Below are 20,417 nucleotides of genomic sequence, written 5' to 3' on the forward strand. Positions count from 1 at the left end.
TGAAAGGCAAAACTTTGCAGACAAACAGCTAGTACAGACGACACAGACACGGCATTCATTTACCCACACTTGATACAAAACAATGCCAAGTGTAGGAAGCACTTGAGGACACTGCCAGGACAATGCCAGGACACTTGCAGCACAATGACAAATACATTTTCAAGGGGAGCCAGCGTGAAACCCATTTGTTTTCACAGACATTTGCGCTTCCAACTCCTTCAGTCGCTTTCAAATACCTTAGCAAATACAATGGCGGCCAAGTGGAGCGCGAAATATTCCAGCGCCCTCATAGGAAATGGAAATAATTCCGTATTCTGGACATTTCAGACAAAGGAACCATCCTCGAAAACAAGTTGGCCACAAAAGGCACTCAGCCCAGCTAAACCTAAGCAAACCCCTTACAATACTTTCCCAGATATTGAACAACATTGGGTTTTAATAATAAACTTTGTTCAACTTACCGGAATCTCAATAAAACGGAATGGATTGTAATTCAAAAGCATTACCATTTTCAAGCTTAAAAGGAAACTTGTTTTTAAAGTTATTCCTTTGTGACAAACCAACTTTTGTACATTGTTCACCACATTAATAACATATTATTAAAAGAGTTTATTAATTTCACAACATAACATGTGATATAATTTTCGACCATTGTATATAATTTAAATGATTTTTTGTTTTTATCAAACAAAAGTTACACATCATTAAACATAAATGAATGACATTGCTCTTTGTGATATTGTTTGGTATAAGTTTCAATACACTTTTATAATATTATAATAAAAGTACATTCTTTTGAACATAAGTTGGGCACTTTTGTTGCATGCAATAATAATAATAATAATACGGAATCAAATAATGTTGTAGTATTTATTGTTGAAGATTTTGTTGATAGTTTTAAAGGTGGCCCCGAGCTACAAAGAAACTAATTAAAAGCGAGGCATTTACTATAATTACACAATAGCTGGAGGCGAAGGTTTCCTTTTGTCAGGTGCTAAGCGAGTTATGTTGTATTTAATTAAATGGCAATATTGAACCACCCAAATGAAAATTGCCCCAAGAAATGTGTGCTCGACATTAAATTGTGTCACAAGACACCGGACTGAAATAATCTTCTGCGCCCGATCAGCCCCATTCGCCCCATATGAATAATTACTCATCCGACCTGTAGACCCCGAGCGAGCAAAATGAACTACGGACAGTCCACAGAGATTAATATGCAATTCACTTCTCATCCCCATCCCACCCACAGTGACCACCGTGGAGCCGAACAACATGTACACGACCTGCATACCCATTGGGGGAAACTACTCGAGCAGCGGTGGTGTCTTCGCACCCACCACTCTGGCCAACGCCTCCTCGGACACTCTGGCCTCCGGATTCGAGGCAGCCGGCTATGCGGCCTATTCGACGGCCCTGAGTGTTACGATTGCCATTGGCTGCAGCCTGCTCATACTGAACGTGTTGATTTTCGCCGGAGTCTACTATCAGCGCGACAAGACGCGGCTGGAGGTGAAGACACTGCAGAAGCAGTACCAGCAGCGTAGCCTGCACCAGCAGGTCCCCTACCCACCGGAGCCCATCAAGCACGCCCACTACCACATGGGTCACTCGCAGAGCTCGGCCAATGTCATCGTCGATGTGGAGAGCCATCAGGACCAGGCCGGCCAGGCGGCCATGTTGCTCCAAGCCGCAGCAGCAGCCGCAGCAGCAGCGGCCAACGACGTGAAGCCACCGCCACCGCACATCTGCTCAAACACAGGTAAGTGTGGTTTGACTCGCGGCAAAAGGCAATTGCCTTTTCTGAGAATGATACACAATTATAAAGGCAAAAAAAAAACTCATATGGCTCACCATAAGGTATTTGGTTTTTTTGCCTTACATAATCATAATAATCAATATAATCATAATAATATAATACAATAATATAATCAAATGCATAATTGAGTTCGAGGGGATTGGTTATCACTTAAACAAATAAACATACTTACTTTTTGAACGCAAGCTATTAAAAGTATATAAGATAAAATAAATATTAAATTAAATATTAATTAAATATTTGTCAATAATAATTTAACAACTAATACATTAGGTTGTGAATTATTAATAAAGATCTCTTGTTTTCTTTGTTTTTATTGTATTAATTTCAATCTGATAGAAAAATATAAAAGCCACAAATTTAATCGAAAGCTGCTTTTTACATCTGCTTATGTATAGCTTCAAAGCTCGAATTTTTCAAGACCATGTCTTCATAGGAGGCGACCAAATTATATATAGTTATAAACCGACGACAAACTATTTCGTTCAAAACATACTATTCTGCTTAAAAACCCCATTTATGGAACAAAAAACTGTTTTGTCAATGAATACTTTAGTTTCAAAGTTCATAGACTAAAGTTACATTTTCTATTCCCCAATCTCCTACAGGAATGCAACAGCAGCAGCAAGTGGGTGGTGGCAGCGGTGGTGCCCTGAATAATGGTGGCATCGAGGGGTCCAAGGTGACCACAGACAACCTGGGCAACGTCACCTACAGCACTAGCTCCAAGCAGCAGCAGCAACACCAGCAACAACAGCAGCAGCAGCAGCGTGAGCACATGCAAATCAAGGGAATGACCGGCACGCAAACATTCGGACGAAGTGGCTCCGGATCGGGAGGCGGGGCTGGGGGCGGAGCCGGTTCCGCTTCCGGTGGCGCCTCCGTGGTGGTGTCCGGCAGCAGCGTTAGCTACAATCCCGGCATGATGACGCTGCCCAAGTCGGGCGGTCTCCATCATGCGGCCACTTTGAATTATGCGCGCAACACGACCGCCTTGAATATGTCGGGCGGCGGCACCGCCCTAGTGGATAGTCGCGGCAATGTCCTGCTCACCAGCACCGCAGTGGGTCCTGGCATGGCCGGTACTGGTGCTGGAGGAGGATCCTCTGGTGGCGGCGGAGGCGGAGATTGCATGACCCTGCCACGCAATCTTGGTCTGGCGGCCGCAGGACGACACAATCCCACTACAGGTGAGTGCCAGAAATGGCAAATGAAAATAAAAATGAGAGTAAAATTATAGCTAGGACGCGTAACTCGAGAACGCAAGTGCCAAAGGATATGGCAATTGAATTGGATTTCTCTGCTGCCAAAGTTGCAAGTTTGTTTCCGCAGCTCTCCTTCTGCAACAATATTGCGGGCTGAGGCAGCAATCAAGCTCAAATGTGATAAGATTTCATTTCATTATGAAGTGCTTGTTTCCACGTCTGTCGATTTCTCGTCTCGGTTCTTGTATCTTGTATCTTCAATCTCACTTCTCGGTTCTCTGTTTCTGCGACTCTCGAAGTCTGCTTATTCGATTTCAAGCAAATGAATTCGAGATTGAAAAGCTTTTGTGAGAGTTCACACTTGGCAAGCACTGCCGTTGGTGAAATACAGTTTGCATTACAATCAGCAGAAAACTTTGATGCGGTTGAAAATAAGAGTTTATTGGGTTCCGGAAAAGTTGGGTAAGGTGGAAGGAAATTCGGTTTGGGACAGTTTCTTGCGACGCAGAAATGTCGTTTTACTCCTAGAATCCTAGAGCAAAAACGCACACTTATTGTATTACAAGTTTAAGAAATAGCTAGCTACGTATAAATAGATATAGCCAAATTCTTACATTTTCTAATTTACAAATAAATTTACTAACTATTATGTTATTTTAAAACTAACTAACTAACTCATTTAGCAATGGTTCGGTCTTATGCATAAAATGTGAACTTAAAGTTAAGAACCATAACATAAAGTTGAATACTGCATTGGCTTTTAAAGTCCTTAAACGCAAACAATGGGTTAATGAATGGCTAAAGGATATCCCAAACCCAATCCCATGGGCAGGCAACGGGCATGACTGTGGAGTGTTCGACCTGTCACGGGCTACGCACCCACACACACACACATAAATATCCTGCTAAATCATCCCAAACAAACGAAAATATTGCTTAATCAAATTGAATGACCTTCGTGCCCGAAAGGTCTGACGTTGCAAAAAGTCCGTGGCAGCAAAAAACGAGAATGTCCGCGTGAAAATTGAAATTGTTCTAATCAGCCGTCGAGGAGGTTGTATCGTATTTTTTGCTGGGCCTGCTAACACGTGTTATTGAATCATTGAAAAGGAAAGGCGGAGCAGCAAGAGGGAAAAACAAGCAGAGGACCGGGAAAAACATTTACGCTTCACTGGGGTTCAACGGACTTTTGACTTTTGACCACACGGAAAACACGAAAATACAGACACCAAAGAATCCGTACCGTTATCCCGGTTCTGCGGAATCGGTCTGTAGCGGAAATTGTTGTACAAATTATGCTCCACTGATTGCCAAGGTTTTTAGTTTGTTTCTCTTGCCTGATGAGCTGTTAAATGCGACGAAAGGAGGAAAAGTACCACCACCTTGTGTTTTCCAGCTATTGACAGTTTTTTTTTTTATTTCGCAACCATCACGCAATAAAGTCGTTATGGGCCACTTCAAGAAATATTCCCCGTCCAATAAATCTCCAATATAAACGGCAAATAAAATAAAGATTCGTTTACCGATTGTACGAGTATCCTTATGCTGCCGCTCGGCGAAATTACCATTACCATTTTACCAGTCACGACATGATTTTTTATGATAAGATTTTCAATTTCAATCGACAGACAGAAATGTAGCGATAAGGATAAAGAAAATCTACAGCTCTGCCATAAAGGTAGAGCCCGCCGCCGTAAAACCACAAGCGTATTAGGCCAATAAAAAAGAAGAAACCACATAAAACTGTTGGTTTTAGTTTACCATAATAAAATGTAAACATTAACCCAGCCATCGGGGCAGAATAAGTTGCGAACGATGAAATAGCTCCCAATCGACTCTGCATATGGAATTATGCGAATTTTATTGCGGGACCACACAGTCTCTGCCGGCATGTTTGTGCGTAAATACATTTTTGGCCATCGATGGCGAATAAAACAACTAAGCGATTCGGTCATCTAAACAGGTTGCCAAGCTCCAATTGTTTTTTTGAATAATACAAAACAGTTTCGTCTATCGATTCATCGCTGATCCTGACAGATGGGGGAACACGTTTTAATTTTCCCCCAAAATAAATTAGGTTTGAGCTCTGAAAATACCACAAGCACACACATTTCAGCATGAGTTTGACAGATAATTTATACACTAGGTGGAGTTTCAAATTGACAGTGAATAGAGAGGAATATTTATAGATTTTGATCACAAAAAAATACTTTCTTTACTGAATTAATTAACATATTTTTAAAGAATGCTTCTGTTTACGATATTTAATAGTTTCCTTTTCTCAATGAACATATCATTAAAAGGGGAATCGTATTTTTAGCTAATTAACCTACCGATAAGAAATTAAAAAATTTGATTTATTAAATATAATTTTTTATTAGTGATTGCCATTGCTGCCTAAATTAAAAGTATCCAAATACCTAGATAGTTCTCTTAAGAGTATTTCTGATCAATATCCACAACACAATTCGTTGAAATCTACAAACTTAAATCGATTTAATCAAACATTTTGCACTTCAAGACCTCCTTCAGTTCACTCAAACTGCAAACTTTTACCGAAGAACCAATTTTGCATAAACCAGAAATCCCAGGAAAACATATTTTTAGCTACTTGAGCAGGTTTATGCACTTATATTTTGTCAGCTCTCTAATTGCTGGTCGATAACGGTGAAATGCTAAGAGTAAAAAAATGAAAATCGAAGAATAGCAGAAGCGAAAGGAAAACTCAGGCCAAATACACACTTTTCCATCAGAGAATGCGTCCTTTTTTTCGCATTTGCATAGAATATTTTGTTGCTGATTTAATTTTACGCTCGCGCCTTAACGGAAGCGGAAATTCGTAGTGGTTAAGTACGATGGTGGGCGTGGCACTTGACGATGATGATGATGACGGTAATGATGAGGATAATACCATCAGGTGGCGACGTTGTCGGAAGTGGCGAGTGTTTCTCTGCTGGCATTTTGAGCGCTCTCTGCATTATTTATAATTATTGCGAATTTTCATATAATTATGCGTGGGCGCATATTTTCAGCATCTCCACGCTGCTCAATTTTCCCGCCCAACTCCCCATTTTCTGGGCATTTTTGTTGTTGCTCCTTCTACCCCCGACCAGTTATTTATTTCAGCGGCAAAAATTTTTCTTGCCGACAAAGAAGAGACTATAAATATTAAAGTCAACGGTAGTTTGTGTCTGGCCAGAATCCTTGTGTAATTAATGTTTGTTCTGAGATTTCTGCTGGCCGACAGTTCGCTTAAGGCACTCAAGTGGCACACTGAAGTCCTTGTTGTTGTCCTTATTTCCTTTAACTTTTGTGTTTGTGAAGGCCTGTGGATTATGTGAGGTTGCTGACATTGTTGAACGGCAGTTAAATGCCTCATTAGGTTAAGTTTCCTTTACGTAAATTTGTTTCTGGCTCAGGTTTCAGTCGCTTTATTTGCAAACGATTTCATAATTTAATTGAAAGTCATTTAAGCTTTGAATTGAATTTTATGCTCAGGATGGCATTGAGAATGTTGAGACTTACATAAAATAAAACAATATATGCCAAGTTTATTTTGAATTTTAATTCAAATTAAGCTGTTCAGCAACATAAAGTGATACAGTCAATTGTTTATTAAAGAACATTCTATAAATCTTAGTTCTGACTTCAAAAATATCTAAAATATCGTATACATTTGTGCATTAAAATGCAAGTGTTAAAGTCTCACCTTTTCCCATCCGCTCATAAATCATCCGAAAAGCCTTATATCCTCAATTTACAATTTACACATATACACGTTAAGCGTTCAATTTAGGGGCTTGCAAAGTGAATTGGAAAATGTGTTGCCAACTTTTTGGGGCAATGGAATGCCGACGTATTATGTTGGCCTAAAGGGCAACTTTTTTAGGCAAAAAATTTGATTAGAGGGGAGACTTAAAACTAAGCTGGCCCCATGCATGCATATATGAATGGGAATTGGAAACTTGGACCCGTTCAATCGATAAAAATCCTTATTCAGCCTTTTTTTGGGCCTTAATCATTTTCAATATATATACACATACATTTTTTTTTTGTTTTTGTTTTGCATTTGTGCATTGGGCAACGCTTTTGAGCTCTTTGAAGCCAGCGTTAAGCACTCAAAGTGAGGCTATTTCATATTTGTTTTTTTTTCCTGGTGGCAGTTTTCAATTTATTCAGATTTATACTATGCATAGGGAGAACTTTTGGCGGATGAGCGCAGAGGTGGAGAAAAAATAAAAGCGCCGACCTCAGACAAAAGGAAAAATGGCAAGGCAGGCGGGCAAGTGAGCGAAAAAAAAATCAACAAAATTGAGTAAAAACAATGAAGCGTAAACGATTTTTGCTGACATGTGTGTGTGGAGGGGGGATGGTTGCAGCAACATAAATATAATAAAAATAAGGCAGCAAACAAAAGGCGAACGCGAGGTGCCTGTTAAGCACCCCAAGCAGGGCCAAAATAATATATATGTGGTGAAAAAGTCTGGGGACAGAGCCAAAAGCACCTTATCCGTGACGTGACATGATTGTCATCCACATTGTCAACGGCAGGCAACCGCAGAACAACGGCTCCCTTTGGCCACCAGGACATAAACAGCTTCATACAAATGTTATTATTGAAATTTCAGCAGGAAAAAGAAAAACAGGAAAAAACTTTGAGCGAGAAGAGAGTGCAAACGCGTTCATCACACATACGCCGTGTGTACGCAACGCAAAATGACAAAAAATGATGAAAAATCTATTTGCAAACCAACCCTACCAACTCTGACCATATTTCCCCCCCCCCCCTCTCAATGCCATCAGCATATGTTGGCCGTTTGTCCCCAACAATTCGAAGGGGGAAAAAAGGGGCCTCGATGGGCAGAAGAGCAAACCAAACCAAACATTATTCGATGCCATCGATGCCGTCACATTGTGTGCGGTTGCTCTGCCCCACGACATACATACATATATATATACATACATATATTCCCCTCTGTTTACGATTCGCCTTCTTTGGTTTTATTGTTTCGTCTAGGCTTCGACGATTTCCCTCAAAAATGATAGACGCTCGTCACCCACTGCTGTGGGTATACGAATAATACATACCCCCAAAACCGCGCCGCAAATTCTCCCTCGCTCATCGAAAATAGTTTGCCCACTTTTTTCATTTGTCCCTTTGTTGATGTGCATTGCGCACATAGTTAGATAAGACAATATTATTTTATTGCCCAGGAGGGGGGATTTCCGGGAGAAGATTCAGCATCACGGTTAGTGGTCAGTTGGGTCTCGGCTCAAGTTGTTTGTCCAGAGCAAAAGGATCGCAAGTGGGGAAAATATTCGGGAAATATAATAACTAAAGCTTCACCGATTATTGGTAAAATTGGGGAAAACAACAAAAACAAATTGCATTTTACTCAACAAATAAGAGAGTCGAGTTAACATTGTGTTTGCTTTTGAAATTGCTTGATATATTTTCCGTTAAATATTAAAAAAAAAAAGAATATGCGTGTAGTTTAATAATAACTTTCATTCCATCTAAGAAAAACTAAATATTGGTCCTTAAATTGATTCCTTCAAAGCGCTATATTTCCGGAAACATTTCGATTGTTATTTTTTGTACAACTTGAAACTCACTTTTCCATAAACTTATTTTATCCCCGTGTACAAAACCCTTATAATTACAGCACTTTTGTGCGGAGATAACAAATCTACTTCAATGCGATGATAAATGCTTTCATATTTGCCGGAAGTTCTCTAACTTTTTTCCGCTGGCCATTTGTCATCAATCAATTAGGAGAGTTTCCCCTGTCAAATGTGTCAAACTATTGCATAAACTAACATTAACCCGGGACAACTATGACCGCCTGGATGGCTAATAAATATTTCAGACCCGCCAACGCGTTGGGCCAACATAAGTCCACATGGCCAGCGGAATCGTATATATTTCATTGGGGCGCCGCTCTGCGATTTACTGATCCAGTTTTTGGCCCTTTCCGAGTACTGCTGAGTTTCATTTCCTTGGCACTTCCTTGCAGCACTGCTCCTTTTTTAATATGCTCATTCAATTTACTTGCGCTGGCTCCCGACTGCTCCTCGATTATTGATGACATGACAAACAAGGTACGATATCCGCTCGGCGTTCGAGGAAGAAGTTCGAGAATCATTTTTCTTTCAGCTCGATTGTATTTGTATGCGCATTAACTTCATTTTGCAATCATGCGCGCCATAAATCCAATTTAATTGTGCTGCTCACTCACACCGACGCAGCAACACACACACACACACACACAAATAGACGGAGCACACAAATGCGAAAACACACGCATGAACTGCTTGAGTGCACGGCGGCGTATACTTAATTTTTGCTCGTTCGTGCGCTCCATTCCGCTTCCTCGGAACTTCTAACTCAATGCTAAATAGAAGCACATAAATTTCCGTTTCAACCGTCCCCGCCATCCCCCGATATCCGGTTTGATTTCTTCGGATTGCATTTTGGAAAATAGATTTTTTATACTGTTGCTCCTTTGGACCTTATCTACCTGTCCCTGTCTGCATCTCCGCCAGCGTCTATCTCTGTCCTCCATTGATTTACTACGCACAATTTCGTGCCGTTCGCTTGGCAGGAAATCGTAGAGGTCTGCCGGTCCAGTTCGAGTGGCTCGTTGTGATTTATGTTTGATTGAAATGCTCTAAATTGTATGCTAATCTGGACTTTGACACAAAGCTCATTTGTTGTTGCCCCCGCGCTCTGTTGTTCCCATTGCAATCCCATTTAAATGTTGTGCTTGGCTTTTGGCAGTTTGCCTAAGCGTTTGCTAATTTGAAAACCATTTCGGTTTCGAGCGGGCTATCGAGCTATCAAGGGGTTGCTTTCTCGGATTCTACAATCATTTGTCAGGCTTTTACGTTCTCGGTTTGAATTCGACACAATTAAGTTGGCATGGTGTAGGATTCCAAAGGAATTCAATGCAGGCAAATGAACTGTTAATTGGCCGGAAATGTGCTGGAGAACTTTAAATATTTATCAGTAATTTGATAACCAAGAATTTATAATGGCCTTAAAGATTTATTCAGATTGTTGGACTGTAGTTCCGTTGTGTTTCTGAAATGTTTGCTCTACTTTTGTTGCCTCACTTAACGTTAAAATGTTCCGCTGCTGAGCACATAGTTCTATCATAATCACGTAGCACCCATCACAAGTTGATGTGATTGCTGCACATTATGTGCAGCTGGTTGGGCGCAGTTACTGCCCTATCTCTCGACCATAAATTCCGGCGGATCCCTATCCACCAATTTCCTGTCGCATGCCCCGCTAAGTATGCTATATAGCTTTTTTTTATTAAGTCCTACAACTGTAAAATGCGGGGGGGGGGGGGTGAACGGCTGAAATTCAGCAATAAATTGCCGTGAGTTAGTCAGAGTGGAGCATGCTTCATTAATGCGACAAGCGTGAGAGGCGAACCTCTCACCCCAATCCCCTTAACCCTAAAGCGGCCCACCCTTAACCCCCTACCAGCCCGCACCACGCATTCTGACCAACAGCACACAAACAACCGGCTCGATTGGCTGCACTTGTCTGTCCACTTAGTTGGGCGTACAAAACCCACAATATCCACATGGCACAGTGGTTGCACCCACGCCCCACCCTTAACCCACCATCCTTAAAGCCCCTTAACCCACTGCTGGCCAGTGGCCCTTCATGTCGGCGCGGTTAAGTGAGCTCCGTGCGGCTGGCAATTTTGTTGCTGTTTTACTTTTGCCTTTTTTGAGTTATGCACAGCATTTCCGGTCTTGTCATTTCATACTAATCAACATCCGTTGAGCGGAATTTTGGCCAAGCACTTTGGACTGCATTATTTCGCGGCAATATTCGAGGCAAGCTCTCCGATATTCGGGGTAATATTTTCTGTCCGTACACATAATACGCATTTGTTGCAGCATTTGCATTGTAATTGCAACAGTGCGTATAAGTGATGTGCATATAAATTAGATTTGCTTCGCTGCGGGTTGTCGGTCGGGCAAAAAGTCCAACTTTGGAAATTGAAAATTTATTGCACATCCCGTGGCCAGCACTCAGTTGGTGGTGTGGGTGTGGTCTCGGTCAGGCTTGGCTTGGGTTGGTTTGGTTTTGACTGGCTTTCATTACAAATTACGCATACGCACCGTTGTTAATTTCATATTCATAAATGATGGCCGCACTCCTTGGGGAAATTGCATGAAGCACTCTAGCTTTGCGGTCCTTTGTGCCACCGCTTCCCGGTAGTGAGTGTGTATGCGAATTATTTGCCAACAAAAAAAATGGTTAAATTATGCTTCAGCCGAGGCCTTTTCTTACTTGTCTTTGAACTCCGCCCCCGCCAAGCTTTGTGGCAAATCTCCGCTTTGGTCTATTCCAACTAGCCAAAGCCAGGCAACATAATCCGGTACATTTGAGTCTGAATGCTCTCTTAGGTCCAGTCCATTTGGCCACTTGACTGGCCCGAAAACCGGAGCTGGCCATCAAATCCCCCGAAAGTCCAAGCCATAAACATAAAAACCAAAAGGGCACAACTCTCTACTGGTTCTACTCGTTCGCCCCGCCATCGAGTACTTTGTTGAATTAAACCTCTAATTAGGCAAAGCGGTTTTTGACCGGGATTAAAGGTTGCCCAGGGACATCTTGAATGACTAATGAAAATTTCTTAGAATTTTTTTAAGATTTACTCCTAAGAAGGGGCTCAGAAACGCTGAAACTGGCTTGATTAAAAATTTTCATTAAGACGGGAGCTTAGGGAGAGCAAGGTGGGCGTCTTAACTCTAGAGATAAGCCTGCAGGAAGTTATGGATTTGTGCAATTTGTAAGGGCTTATAATTCTATCAAAGGCTAAGCGAAACAACGAAGTTTAATAAGCTCTTACAGTACTTTGAAAGGTATTTGAAACCGGAAGTTAATATGATATTTAAGGATAGTCTCCAAAAAAGTAGTATTAAACCCTTTCCGGATAAGTCCACCTCCTAAGTACAAGCTACATTAAACTCCATATGCCACCAAGTTCCTTTTGCGCCGTTTGGCTTCATGACAGTTAGCACTTGGCCGTTACCAACTTCAGTTTTTATTACATGACACGACGCTTCATTCGCAGCAGTCTGCTCTTTTAGTGCCGAGTCACCAATAAAACTGCATTGTGTCTATAGAACCAAGGCAAACAAATTAGTTCTGCGCCAGCCCCACACACTGCGGATCAAACGGTGGGTGTTTTGGGGGCATCAAAATATTAGACGCGTCAATGGGTGTGCACATTTTGCGCTTTTGCATTCGGAAGGCAATCGGGGCGACAAGTTGAACGACATCGAATGCTGAAAGGAGAAGTGGAATGTGGGCAGTGGGTGGTAGTTCCAGATTGCCAATTCAATGGAACAAAAAGGGCAGCCAACTCCGATGACGCGCACTCCCTGCTCCTCGCTGGGAATGAGGATGTCGATGATATGGGAATGTGTGTTTAATGGTTGACATTGTTGTTTACAAATTGACTTTTTGTTGCTGCCGCCGCCATCGTCAATAAACATTTGCCTGATAATATGCCAACATATGCATAACGTACATAAGTAGCTTACTTCCCCATACCCCTTTTGGTTCCAGGCACTGGAAATATTTTTAGCAAAAATTGTTTTTCTAAATAGAACGAATATTCCTGAAAAACAAACAACAACGGATTATATATCAATATATTATATAGAATTTGCATACCAAGCTTCTGATTTATTGATAGACCATCTGACCCGTATTTTCCTTGTTTTTTCTCCGTGCAGCAGAGCTGCAGCAATATCAGCAGCAACAGCAGTCGAGCAAACATCAGTCGAATGGAGCTGTCCTCACTGGCATGCAGTCGCATCACATACGCGGACCACGCCCACCGCTCCGCACCGCCTCCTCGACGACAACGAACAGCAGCAGCAATAACTCGGCAATGGGCGTGGCCGTGGGCGTAGGCGGGGGCGTTGGTAACATGCTCCTGGACCAAACGCCATCCGGCGGCAGCAGCAGCAGCGGCGTAAGCAGCGCACCCAGCTCCTCAAAGGGTCACCACACCCACTCGCACTCCCATGCCGCCCACCTGGTGCACTCGCACGGCGACGGCCTCGTCCTGACCTCCGCCTCGCCCGTGGGCGGCCAGCAACAGCAGCACCCGCAGCAGCATCAGCATCCGCAGCAGCAGCAGCAAGTGCCGCAGGCGGCGATGGACGAGATGCGCGTCTGATAGGTATCGGTCTTTGAGTTGGACTTATAGTCATCAACGGGGTAAGCATAATGTCATCATCTATTCATCTGAATACATTCATCTTTTGAGCACACAGTCATTAAGTTTGCATACTCACTTATCTCAATAATCTTTGTTAATCATAAATCATTAAGGCTTCAATATTGTTTAAGAATAATTGTCGTCATCTTTTTTTATTAAGAATCCTAAATTCATATACAAAATGTGGGCTGTAATAATCCTGTTTAAATAATTGTCAATTGTTCAAATGCATCTTACTAAAATATTCAGAAGTTGAGCGCCTCTTTCTTAAATAAGCAGAAAATAATAATTGTTATAATCTTCCCTTATATATAATTTAATTTATCACCAACAATCTTGGCACGAGCTTCTGTTGATTTTTCTACCAAATCGGTTTCCATATCATTTTGGTGTGAGCATTTTTTGTCAGTTTCCTCGTCGTCATCATCCTCTTCCTCGTCTTCATCATCCTCTTCCTCTTGTTCATCATCGTCGTCCTCTTGTTCATCATCGTCGTCCTCCTCGTCCTTGTTTATGCATCGGAAAGGACTCAGGGGGTTTTAGGTAAACTCGTATGTAATTTTTCCGAGCGAATTTATTTTCGCATATTCATACAGATAATATTTATTATTCATTTCGCGTATTATGCCAAAACGCAGTCCAACATTCAGGGCCTTCTCCAATTCTTTGGTGTAATATTTGGGTCGACACGTGGCGTCCAAGGTGGCAAGGACGAACTCCAGGATATCCTGCCAATCGCTCGGTGGGTCAAGCTTTTTTTAGGGCCAGTGTGAGGTAATGAGATATAGTCAGTTTCTCCATTTAGGATTTAAGTACAAGTTCTATAGATACTTAAACTTTAAACGGCTTTTGACAATAAAATCATGAAAATATTCCAATTTAATAGGAAAACCCTTTAACATGCAGTTCCTCTTTAAAAAAAAAAAAGCTAAAGAGAAACACTGTGAACCCTTTAGAGGAGCGAAAATAAAAGAGGTCGTGGGGAGGGCATTAAAAAAAGGTAAAATAAAATGTCTGCACACACAGCCTCTGATCAAAAATAACAAACGGCATGTCAAACATGCCGCAGCAAAAAATGCTGGCTCTTTATTTGATAAAAAACGTAAGCAAATAAAACATAAGTTCATGGTTCAAGGTGGACTCAAATGTCGCAGTCAGCGGCATGGAAAAATGCCAAACAGTGGGCGGCCCTCAAATGCCCCAAAAAGGAGCAGCTTTAATGGCAGGTATTTCGCAGGACAAAAAAAGAAACAGTGGCTACGAATTCAACATATACATATATATGTCGGTACGTAACAATGCCAGAACAGAGCAAAGTGAAATTATGAACGAAATTAAAAAAAAATGAACCACCAGACGCAGCCATAACAAGTGGCGGGGTGCAAGGCAATTTGCGGCATGCAACTTGAAACCAAGCTGCCAACTAATTTATGAGCCCAATGCTGGACCCTGGAAATTCGAGCCAACCAAATTAAAACTGCTGGGTAGCCAGGAAAAGAAACTTAAAAATTGCATTAACCGGATCCAAGTCGTGTAACCAAAAACCCAACCCCAGTTGCACAGCTGTCAACTCAAAGGAATGTGGTAAAAACAAGCAATTATTTTGGCCAGTATACCTAAGTGGAACTTAAAACAAGTTCTCAAAAATATATTACTTGAATCCTTAGTCATTATTATAGAATTTAATTAAATTCAATTGTTACTTTTAGTGCATATTTAATAATAATTTGATATAGAAAGAGTTTATATTGTATGGAACATTACATTTTTTTGAATTCCTTTAAGTTTGAGATATTGAGGGACTTTTCACTGAAGTAAATAATACGTAAGATACATTCCTTCGGTGAGTGCATTAATTTCATTGAATCCGCTGGGAAAGTGGCCATTTTTTCCGCCCATAAAACAACGTGGCCGAAAAGATCAACCCACTTACAGAACATTTTCGCGCTGTCCGCTTGCAGCCACTTGTGTGTGTGTATGTGTGCGTGTCTGTGGGTGTGTATGTGTGTGGGTGGGTCAGGACACTATTTCACCTGGCGCACAATTAAATTTGCATTTCTTCCCTTTTGTTTAACACACGCTGGCTGCACAGCCTCCGCCTTGGTTTCCTTAACTTTTAGCTGATTAACATTTCTGCGCTGCTCTCCTGGCGCGGTGGAAAATGCAATTTTCCCTGCCAACTAAAGTAAAAGGGGGCAAATGGCAACTTTTATGTAAATTTACACCAACAACAAACACACACTTACATCCGGTATATCCGGCGAAGGGGCGTGTCGAAAGTGTGTATGTGCTAAAAGGGCAATAAACATTAATTTCACATTCTTTTTCTTTAAGCCACTCCACTGCTTTCAAGTTCCTTACACTTTGTTAGAGTGTGAATATTTTAGGCACTTGTTTAAATTATAATTGAAGGGTGTGAAAAATGAGGAAAAACGAACCACAATTGCATTAATTCAATGATGGCATAGAGGACATTCCTTGGGGAATTAAACAAGATCTTTAAGAATGCAAATATCTTAAATTTAATCTCTTCATTTATGGAATTAAGAATGTGTGTAGTTCCATTACTTTCGGCAACAAGCGTACATACTTTCTATTTGCCTATTTATTCACAATTGATGTAAGCAACGCACGCGTTGCTAACCACTTAAGTCAACAAATGGACCCAAATGCAACAAAAAGCTTGTCATTAGTTTCAGTTTGGCTTTAACTAATCATGTGTGGTTACCTTGGTTGCAATCTTTCGTGATTAATCGGCAAATTATTACGCAAACAGAATATGTACTGCGGCTTAAGGGCGCAGACTTATATAAAACTCTTTCCCAAAATTACGTAACTAAGCTTACAGTGTTAATGGGAATCCCTTTGCACACAAATTCTCGCAAAGGCTTGTGGGCCAAATGTGTTTGTAATTAGCGCAAAACTTTCAAGTTTCACAAAGAACCCGAGAGGTAAGGATTATATGAAAAAGGGATTAGATTCAGGATCTGCATTTTATATGGGTTGTATTTGCGTACACACATAAATATATGACCTCATATAAGCTATTCACAACATGCCACGAAACACATCAATCATTAGAGCGGTGTAAATACAAAGTTTTTCAGATATCCCTTACTAAACTAATAGGAAAACTGGACTTCATAACTAAGAAAGCTTATGGTGTTAACTGAAAAGGTATTTCTCTCAAAGAAATAAATGTTCCTATAGTTATAAAATCTTGTTATCTATGGACATTGCCAGATCAACTCCGCAAGTTATAATTTCCTATGAAAACATTAACATACTTAAAAAGATTCAAAAGTTTATTGATCTACAAATCAGATGTGTTCTTAAATTATGGCTGCAATAAGCGAGCATACTGTAAAGGTTTTTGTTCCATATATGCGATAATTAATTTTTTTAAGCCTACCTATACAATTCGCTTTCGTTTTATGTTAACGAGCCTATGAACCTGAGCAAACTTCCGACACTTGAGTGATGTTCATTGTTTCTTGGGGAATTTAAAGCCCGTCAGTTACCCAAATAGACCACCCAATTCCCCACGCGCGGGTTGCCACCCAAAAGCAGCACAAGATATGCAAAGTGGCTGCACAAACATGCGCGTAATACGTTAATGATGGTCTCTGGCTTTTCCCGCTTTTACCACCCAGGCAGCCACCCCCTTAGGCCGCCTCTTCCACCCGTAACTTGCACACATTGTAGCTGCGATTTGCATTACGCGCATTACTCAGTTCACTCATTTTGCCGGGTCTTCTTTTCCTTTAGTTTTGGTATCTTGTGAGGAGCAAGTCTAAGCTGCATTCCAGCGCAGCTCCCCTTGAAAACCACTCACGCCTCACCGCCCCATCGCCACATCGCCTCCCCCATCAGCCCCAGTCAACAATCTGCGCCAAATTGTGCGCTCAACTGTGCTGCAGTCAAGCCTGCACCTTCGCCACCCATCGTCCCGCACCACCCACCTATTTACCCCTTGCTCAAGGCACCCAATCTAACCACCCACCTAACACCAAACACCAACACCCACCCATCACCCAACTCAACCCCGATGGCCAAAGAGCTGGCAAAACAAAAGACAGCCGCGCATTTTTCGCAACTGCACTTTACTTTGCACTTTTCGCTTTCTTTGCATAAATTCTCGTGCACCCGAGTTTACTGTACTGCAAAAATGGGCACGCACAGCGAAAAGAAAAAAAACAAATTGGCAGAAAAGTGTCGTGCAAATAGACCAGAAGATACCGTCTACTATTGGCCAAGAAGCAACCAAGTTCGGAGGACATACTGAAATGTGTGTCCAAAAAGTTTATAAAATAAAGTTTATAATTTTAATACTTATGTCCTATTTGGGCTAAAACAATGGTACCTTACTCATTGCCTATTATGTTCATAAAAGTATTTTAGTTTCTTAACTAGAGAAAAGAAGTTCTTACGAATTTCATTTAATTGGATTGAATTTCATATAATTTTAAAAAATATTTTAAGCAAACAAAATTAGATAAGCAGCAAAATACCCTAAAAATTCTTAAGTACCCGGCGCAAAAAACACAAACAGCGGTAGTTGAGGAAAAAGTTAAAGAAGAGAACGTAGGAAAAAAGTAAAGGAAGCTGGATAAATATGGCGTGCAGCTGCTGCAGAAGATTTCCCGCTGAATTTTAAACTAAACACAAAAGCATAATGGAGAAATGGAAAAGTGGAAAGCGCCAACAGAGCGCAATGAAGTGTACGTCCATGAGAACGGGCTAACATCAACGAATCCGCGGCCAAATGGAGCCGAGTTCCCCGATAGCACAGATATGCTATACATATATATACCTATATATATGCATCTAGCGATATAGCGCGGCCAACTGAGTGGCACTGATGGGTCTGCACTTTTCTGGCAGGCACTGTGTCGTTAAGGTTGATATCGCACTGGGGGTGGTGCTAAAAATGGGGAGATGTCATGACTGCAAGTGTCAGTCGACTAGAACTTCGACTTTGTGTTCCTCTGAAGGATGCGTTGGATTTAGAGAACCACTAACTAAGTCATACCATCATTCACTGAAGTATAAAAGACTTTCAACACTACTAAACTACATTATAGTGATAAATATGTTAGTGACATCTCTATTTTCGAATGGCACTCAGCAGTTACTTGCGTTCTTAAAAAAGGACACTGTTATTATATGGCCAACATGACATAAGTAAAATCTAATATAAAAGAAATGTTAAATTTTTATTGACCACAATAGTTGTGTCAAATAGTCGTACAAAAACTGATTTCAATGAATAAAAACTAGCTTTCTGGCTGAATCTTACAACAATTAATTAAGTCGGTACTTAAAATATTATCGCTGATTAATTACTGTACAATTTGCAAAGTGCTAAAACATGGCTTGATTAATTTAATCATCAACATTGTGATGAGAGAATACTTTAATCTACTTTGTTTAAATATCTTTTAATTTTTTGTGAAGCAGAGTCAGCTCTTTCAATCAATTAGTTTTTACCCAAATCATGAATATTTATGAGCATATTTTTCACGAACAATTTACACATTTTTTTTTTTACCAACTTTAAAGCGAATTTAATTCCCAAACCGAACTCTTCTGTTGCAGCTCCATAGAAACCCTGCGAGCGGAAACGCCCGAGGAGTTCTATGCACCCAAGCAGCCGGATGATGACGGCCAACTCAATGGGACACCAGTGGATGCAGATGCAGCGACACAGGTGGTGGGAGCGGGGAGAACCGGCGGAATGGGTGCACCGCCCATCTCCGCCAGTGACCACAAGCAGCGACAGCTGAAGAAGCTGCGCTTTAAGCGGGAAATCCACGCCCTGGCGCTGGAGGGTGGCGATGTGGCCAGGGGCTACTGCTCCTGCGACGAGCAGTGGACGAACTCCTCCTCGCCGACGTCCACCACCACATCGGCTACCATGTCGCCGACACTGCCGGCTGGCGGAAGTGCAGGCGACGCTGGACGCCATGCCACCGGAAACGGGCCTGGAAACTCCAGCGCTGGCAGCAGCGGTATTGTCAAAATGGCGGCGGCGCCTGGAAAGCGAAGCGAGCGGCTCAAGCAGCAGCACCATGTGCGCTTTTCCGACGAGAAGAACTTCTCGGACTGAGAGGGAAAACCAACTACTAGACTGCACCTAATCTCTGTTTAGTCATAGGCTAACCATTTTTTCCCCTCTCCTGCGAAACGGAGGGGAGAAGATCAAACAAATCATTTGAAAACCCAACAAATTATATGAAAATCCGTAGATAAAAGTTATCAACTAAGAGAAAATTTTAAATATAGTTTGAAGATGTTAGTTAAATATCTGTGTTTAGTTGCTCGATAGATTTGTTGTGAACCATATATGCATATATATATAAAAATATATATGAATATAATCAAGTAGCCACGTAAGTGTAGCACAAATGCATTTTTTCCACTCATCAGCAAATTGAAAACAAATATTGATGGAAATTGTTGATAACGGCATTCTGTTGGCGGCATTGTAAATATTCTAGAAAAAATTAACACAAATGTGGTATTATTTACTTAAAGTAAAAAAACACAAAAATGATATAAAACTACACTAAATATATAAAAGAAAACAAACATGGCTCAAAATAGATTAGATTAACAAAGAACGTAATGAGATGCATAATTAAAAACAAATAACTAGTTAATTATTTAAATTAATACTCTGAGGATGAGGAATAAACAGTGACGCTTTTTTTAACTGTGTACAAAAGCAACCGATTCACTAGAGGATAAAACTAAAAGTGCATTAATGCTTAATTTAATGAACGGTTTTTACACTCAATCGAATTATTGCAGAGCAGGAAATTTGATGCAGAAACGCAACAAGTTAATTGCATTTTTATGCTTATAAAATATTTGTTTTATACCGTTTTTTTCTTTGTATTTCCGACTAATCTAATGAAAACTATTGTAACTCAAATTACTGTTGTCCTTTTTTTTTTTTTTTTTTTTTTTTTATTTTACTTTGCTTTTATTTATTGAATCTTCTTGTATAAGAACTAACAATAAGTTTAAAAATCTTAACTATAACAAGTATTTTTTGAACAGTTGTATTATTTTTCCAACTGTTCTATATTTAAACGGCCCTAATAATTTATTCGCTGGGTTGGTAGG

General features: G+C 40.8%; 1 protein-coding gene and 1 long non-coding RNA gene across 6 annotated transcripts in view, besides 1 other annotated feature; one reads left to right on the top strand and one right to left on the bottom strand.

The window, feature by feature from the left end:
- Window positions 1–20,381, top strand: part of Nlg4 (Neuroligin 4) — a 40,665-nt gene extending 20,284 nt beyond the window's left edge. For 2 of the 5 annotated variants that reach the window (NM_001043265.2, NM_001170190.2), the window contains exons 11-14: window positions 1,253–1,762; window positions 2,428–3,009; window positions 12,799–13,285; window positions 18,885–19,587. In NM_001043265.2, the coding sequence (NP_001036730.2) occupies window positions 1,253–1,762; window positions 2,428–3,009; window positions 12,799–13,244 (1,538 nt within the window). In that variant the 3' untranslated portion in view covers window positions 13,245–13,285; window positions 18,885–19,587. Of the gene's footprint in view, window positions 1–1,252; window positions 1,763–2,427; window positions 3,010–12,795; window positions 13,286–18,884 lie in introns of all 5 variants that reach the window. The other 3 variants (NM_001300491.1, NM_001170191.2, NM_001382070.1) reach the window with 3 other exon arrangements.
- On the bottom strand, window positions 13,415–13,999 carry lncRNA:CR46043 (long non-coding RNA:CR46043). The gene has a single exon (NR_133423.1). It is a non-coding gene; the product is annotated as a long non-coding RNA:CR46043 (long non-coding RNA).
- Window positions 20,243–20,417: part of a mobile genetic element that runs on past the window's edge.

Source organism: Drosophila melanogaster, chromosome 3R (assembly GCF_000001215.4).
Source record: "Drosophila melanogaster chromosome 3R".
NCBI classification, from domain to species: Eukaryota; Metazoa; Arthropoda; class Insecta; order Diptera; family Drosophilidae; genus Drosophila; species Drosophila melanogaster.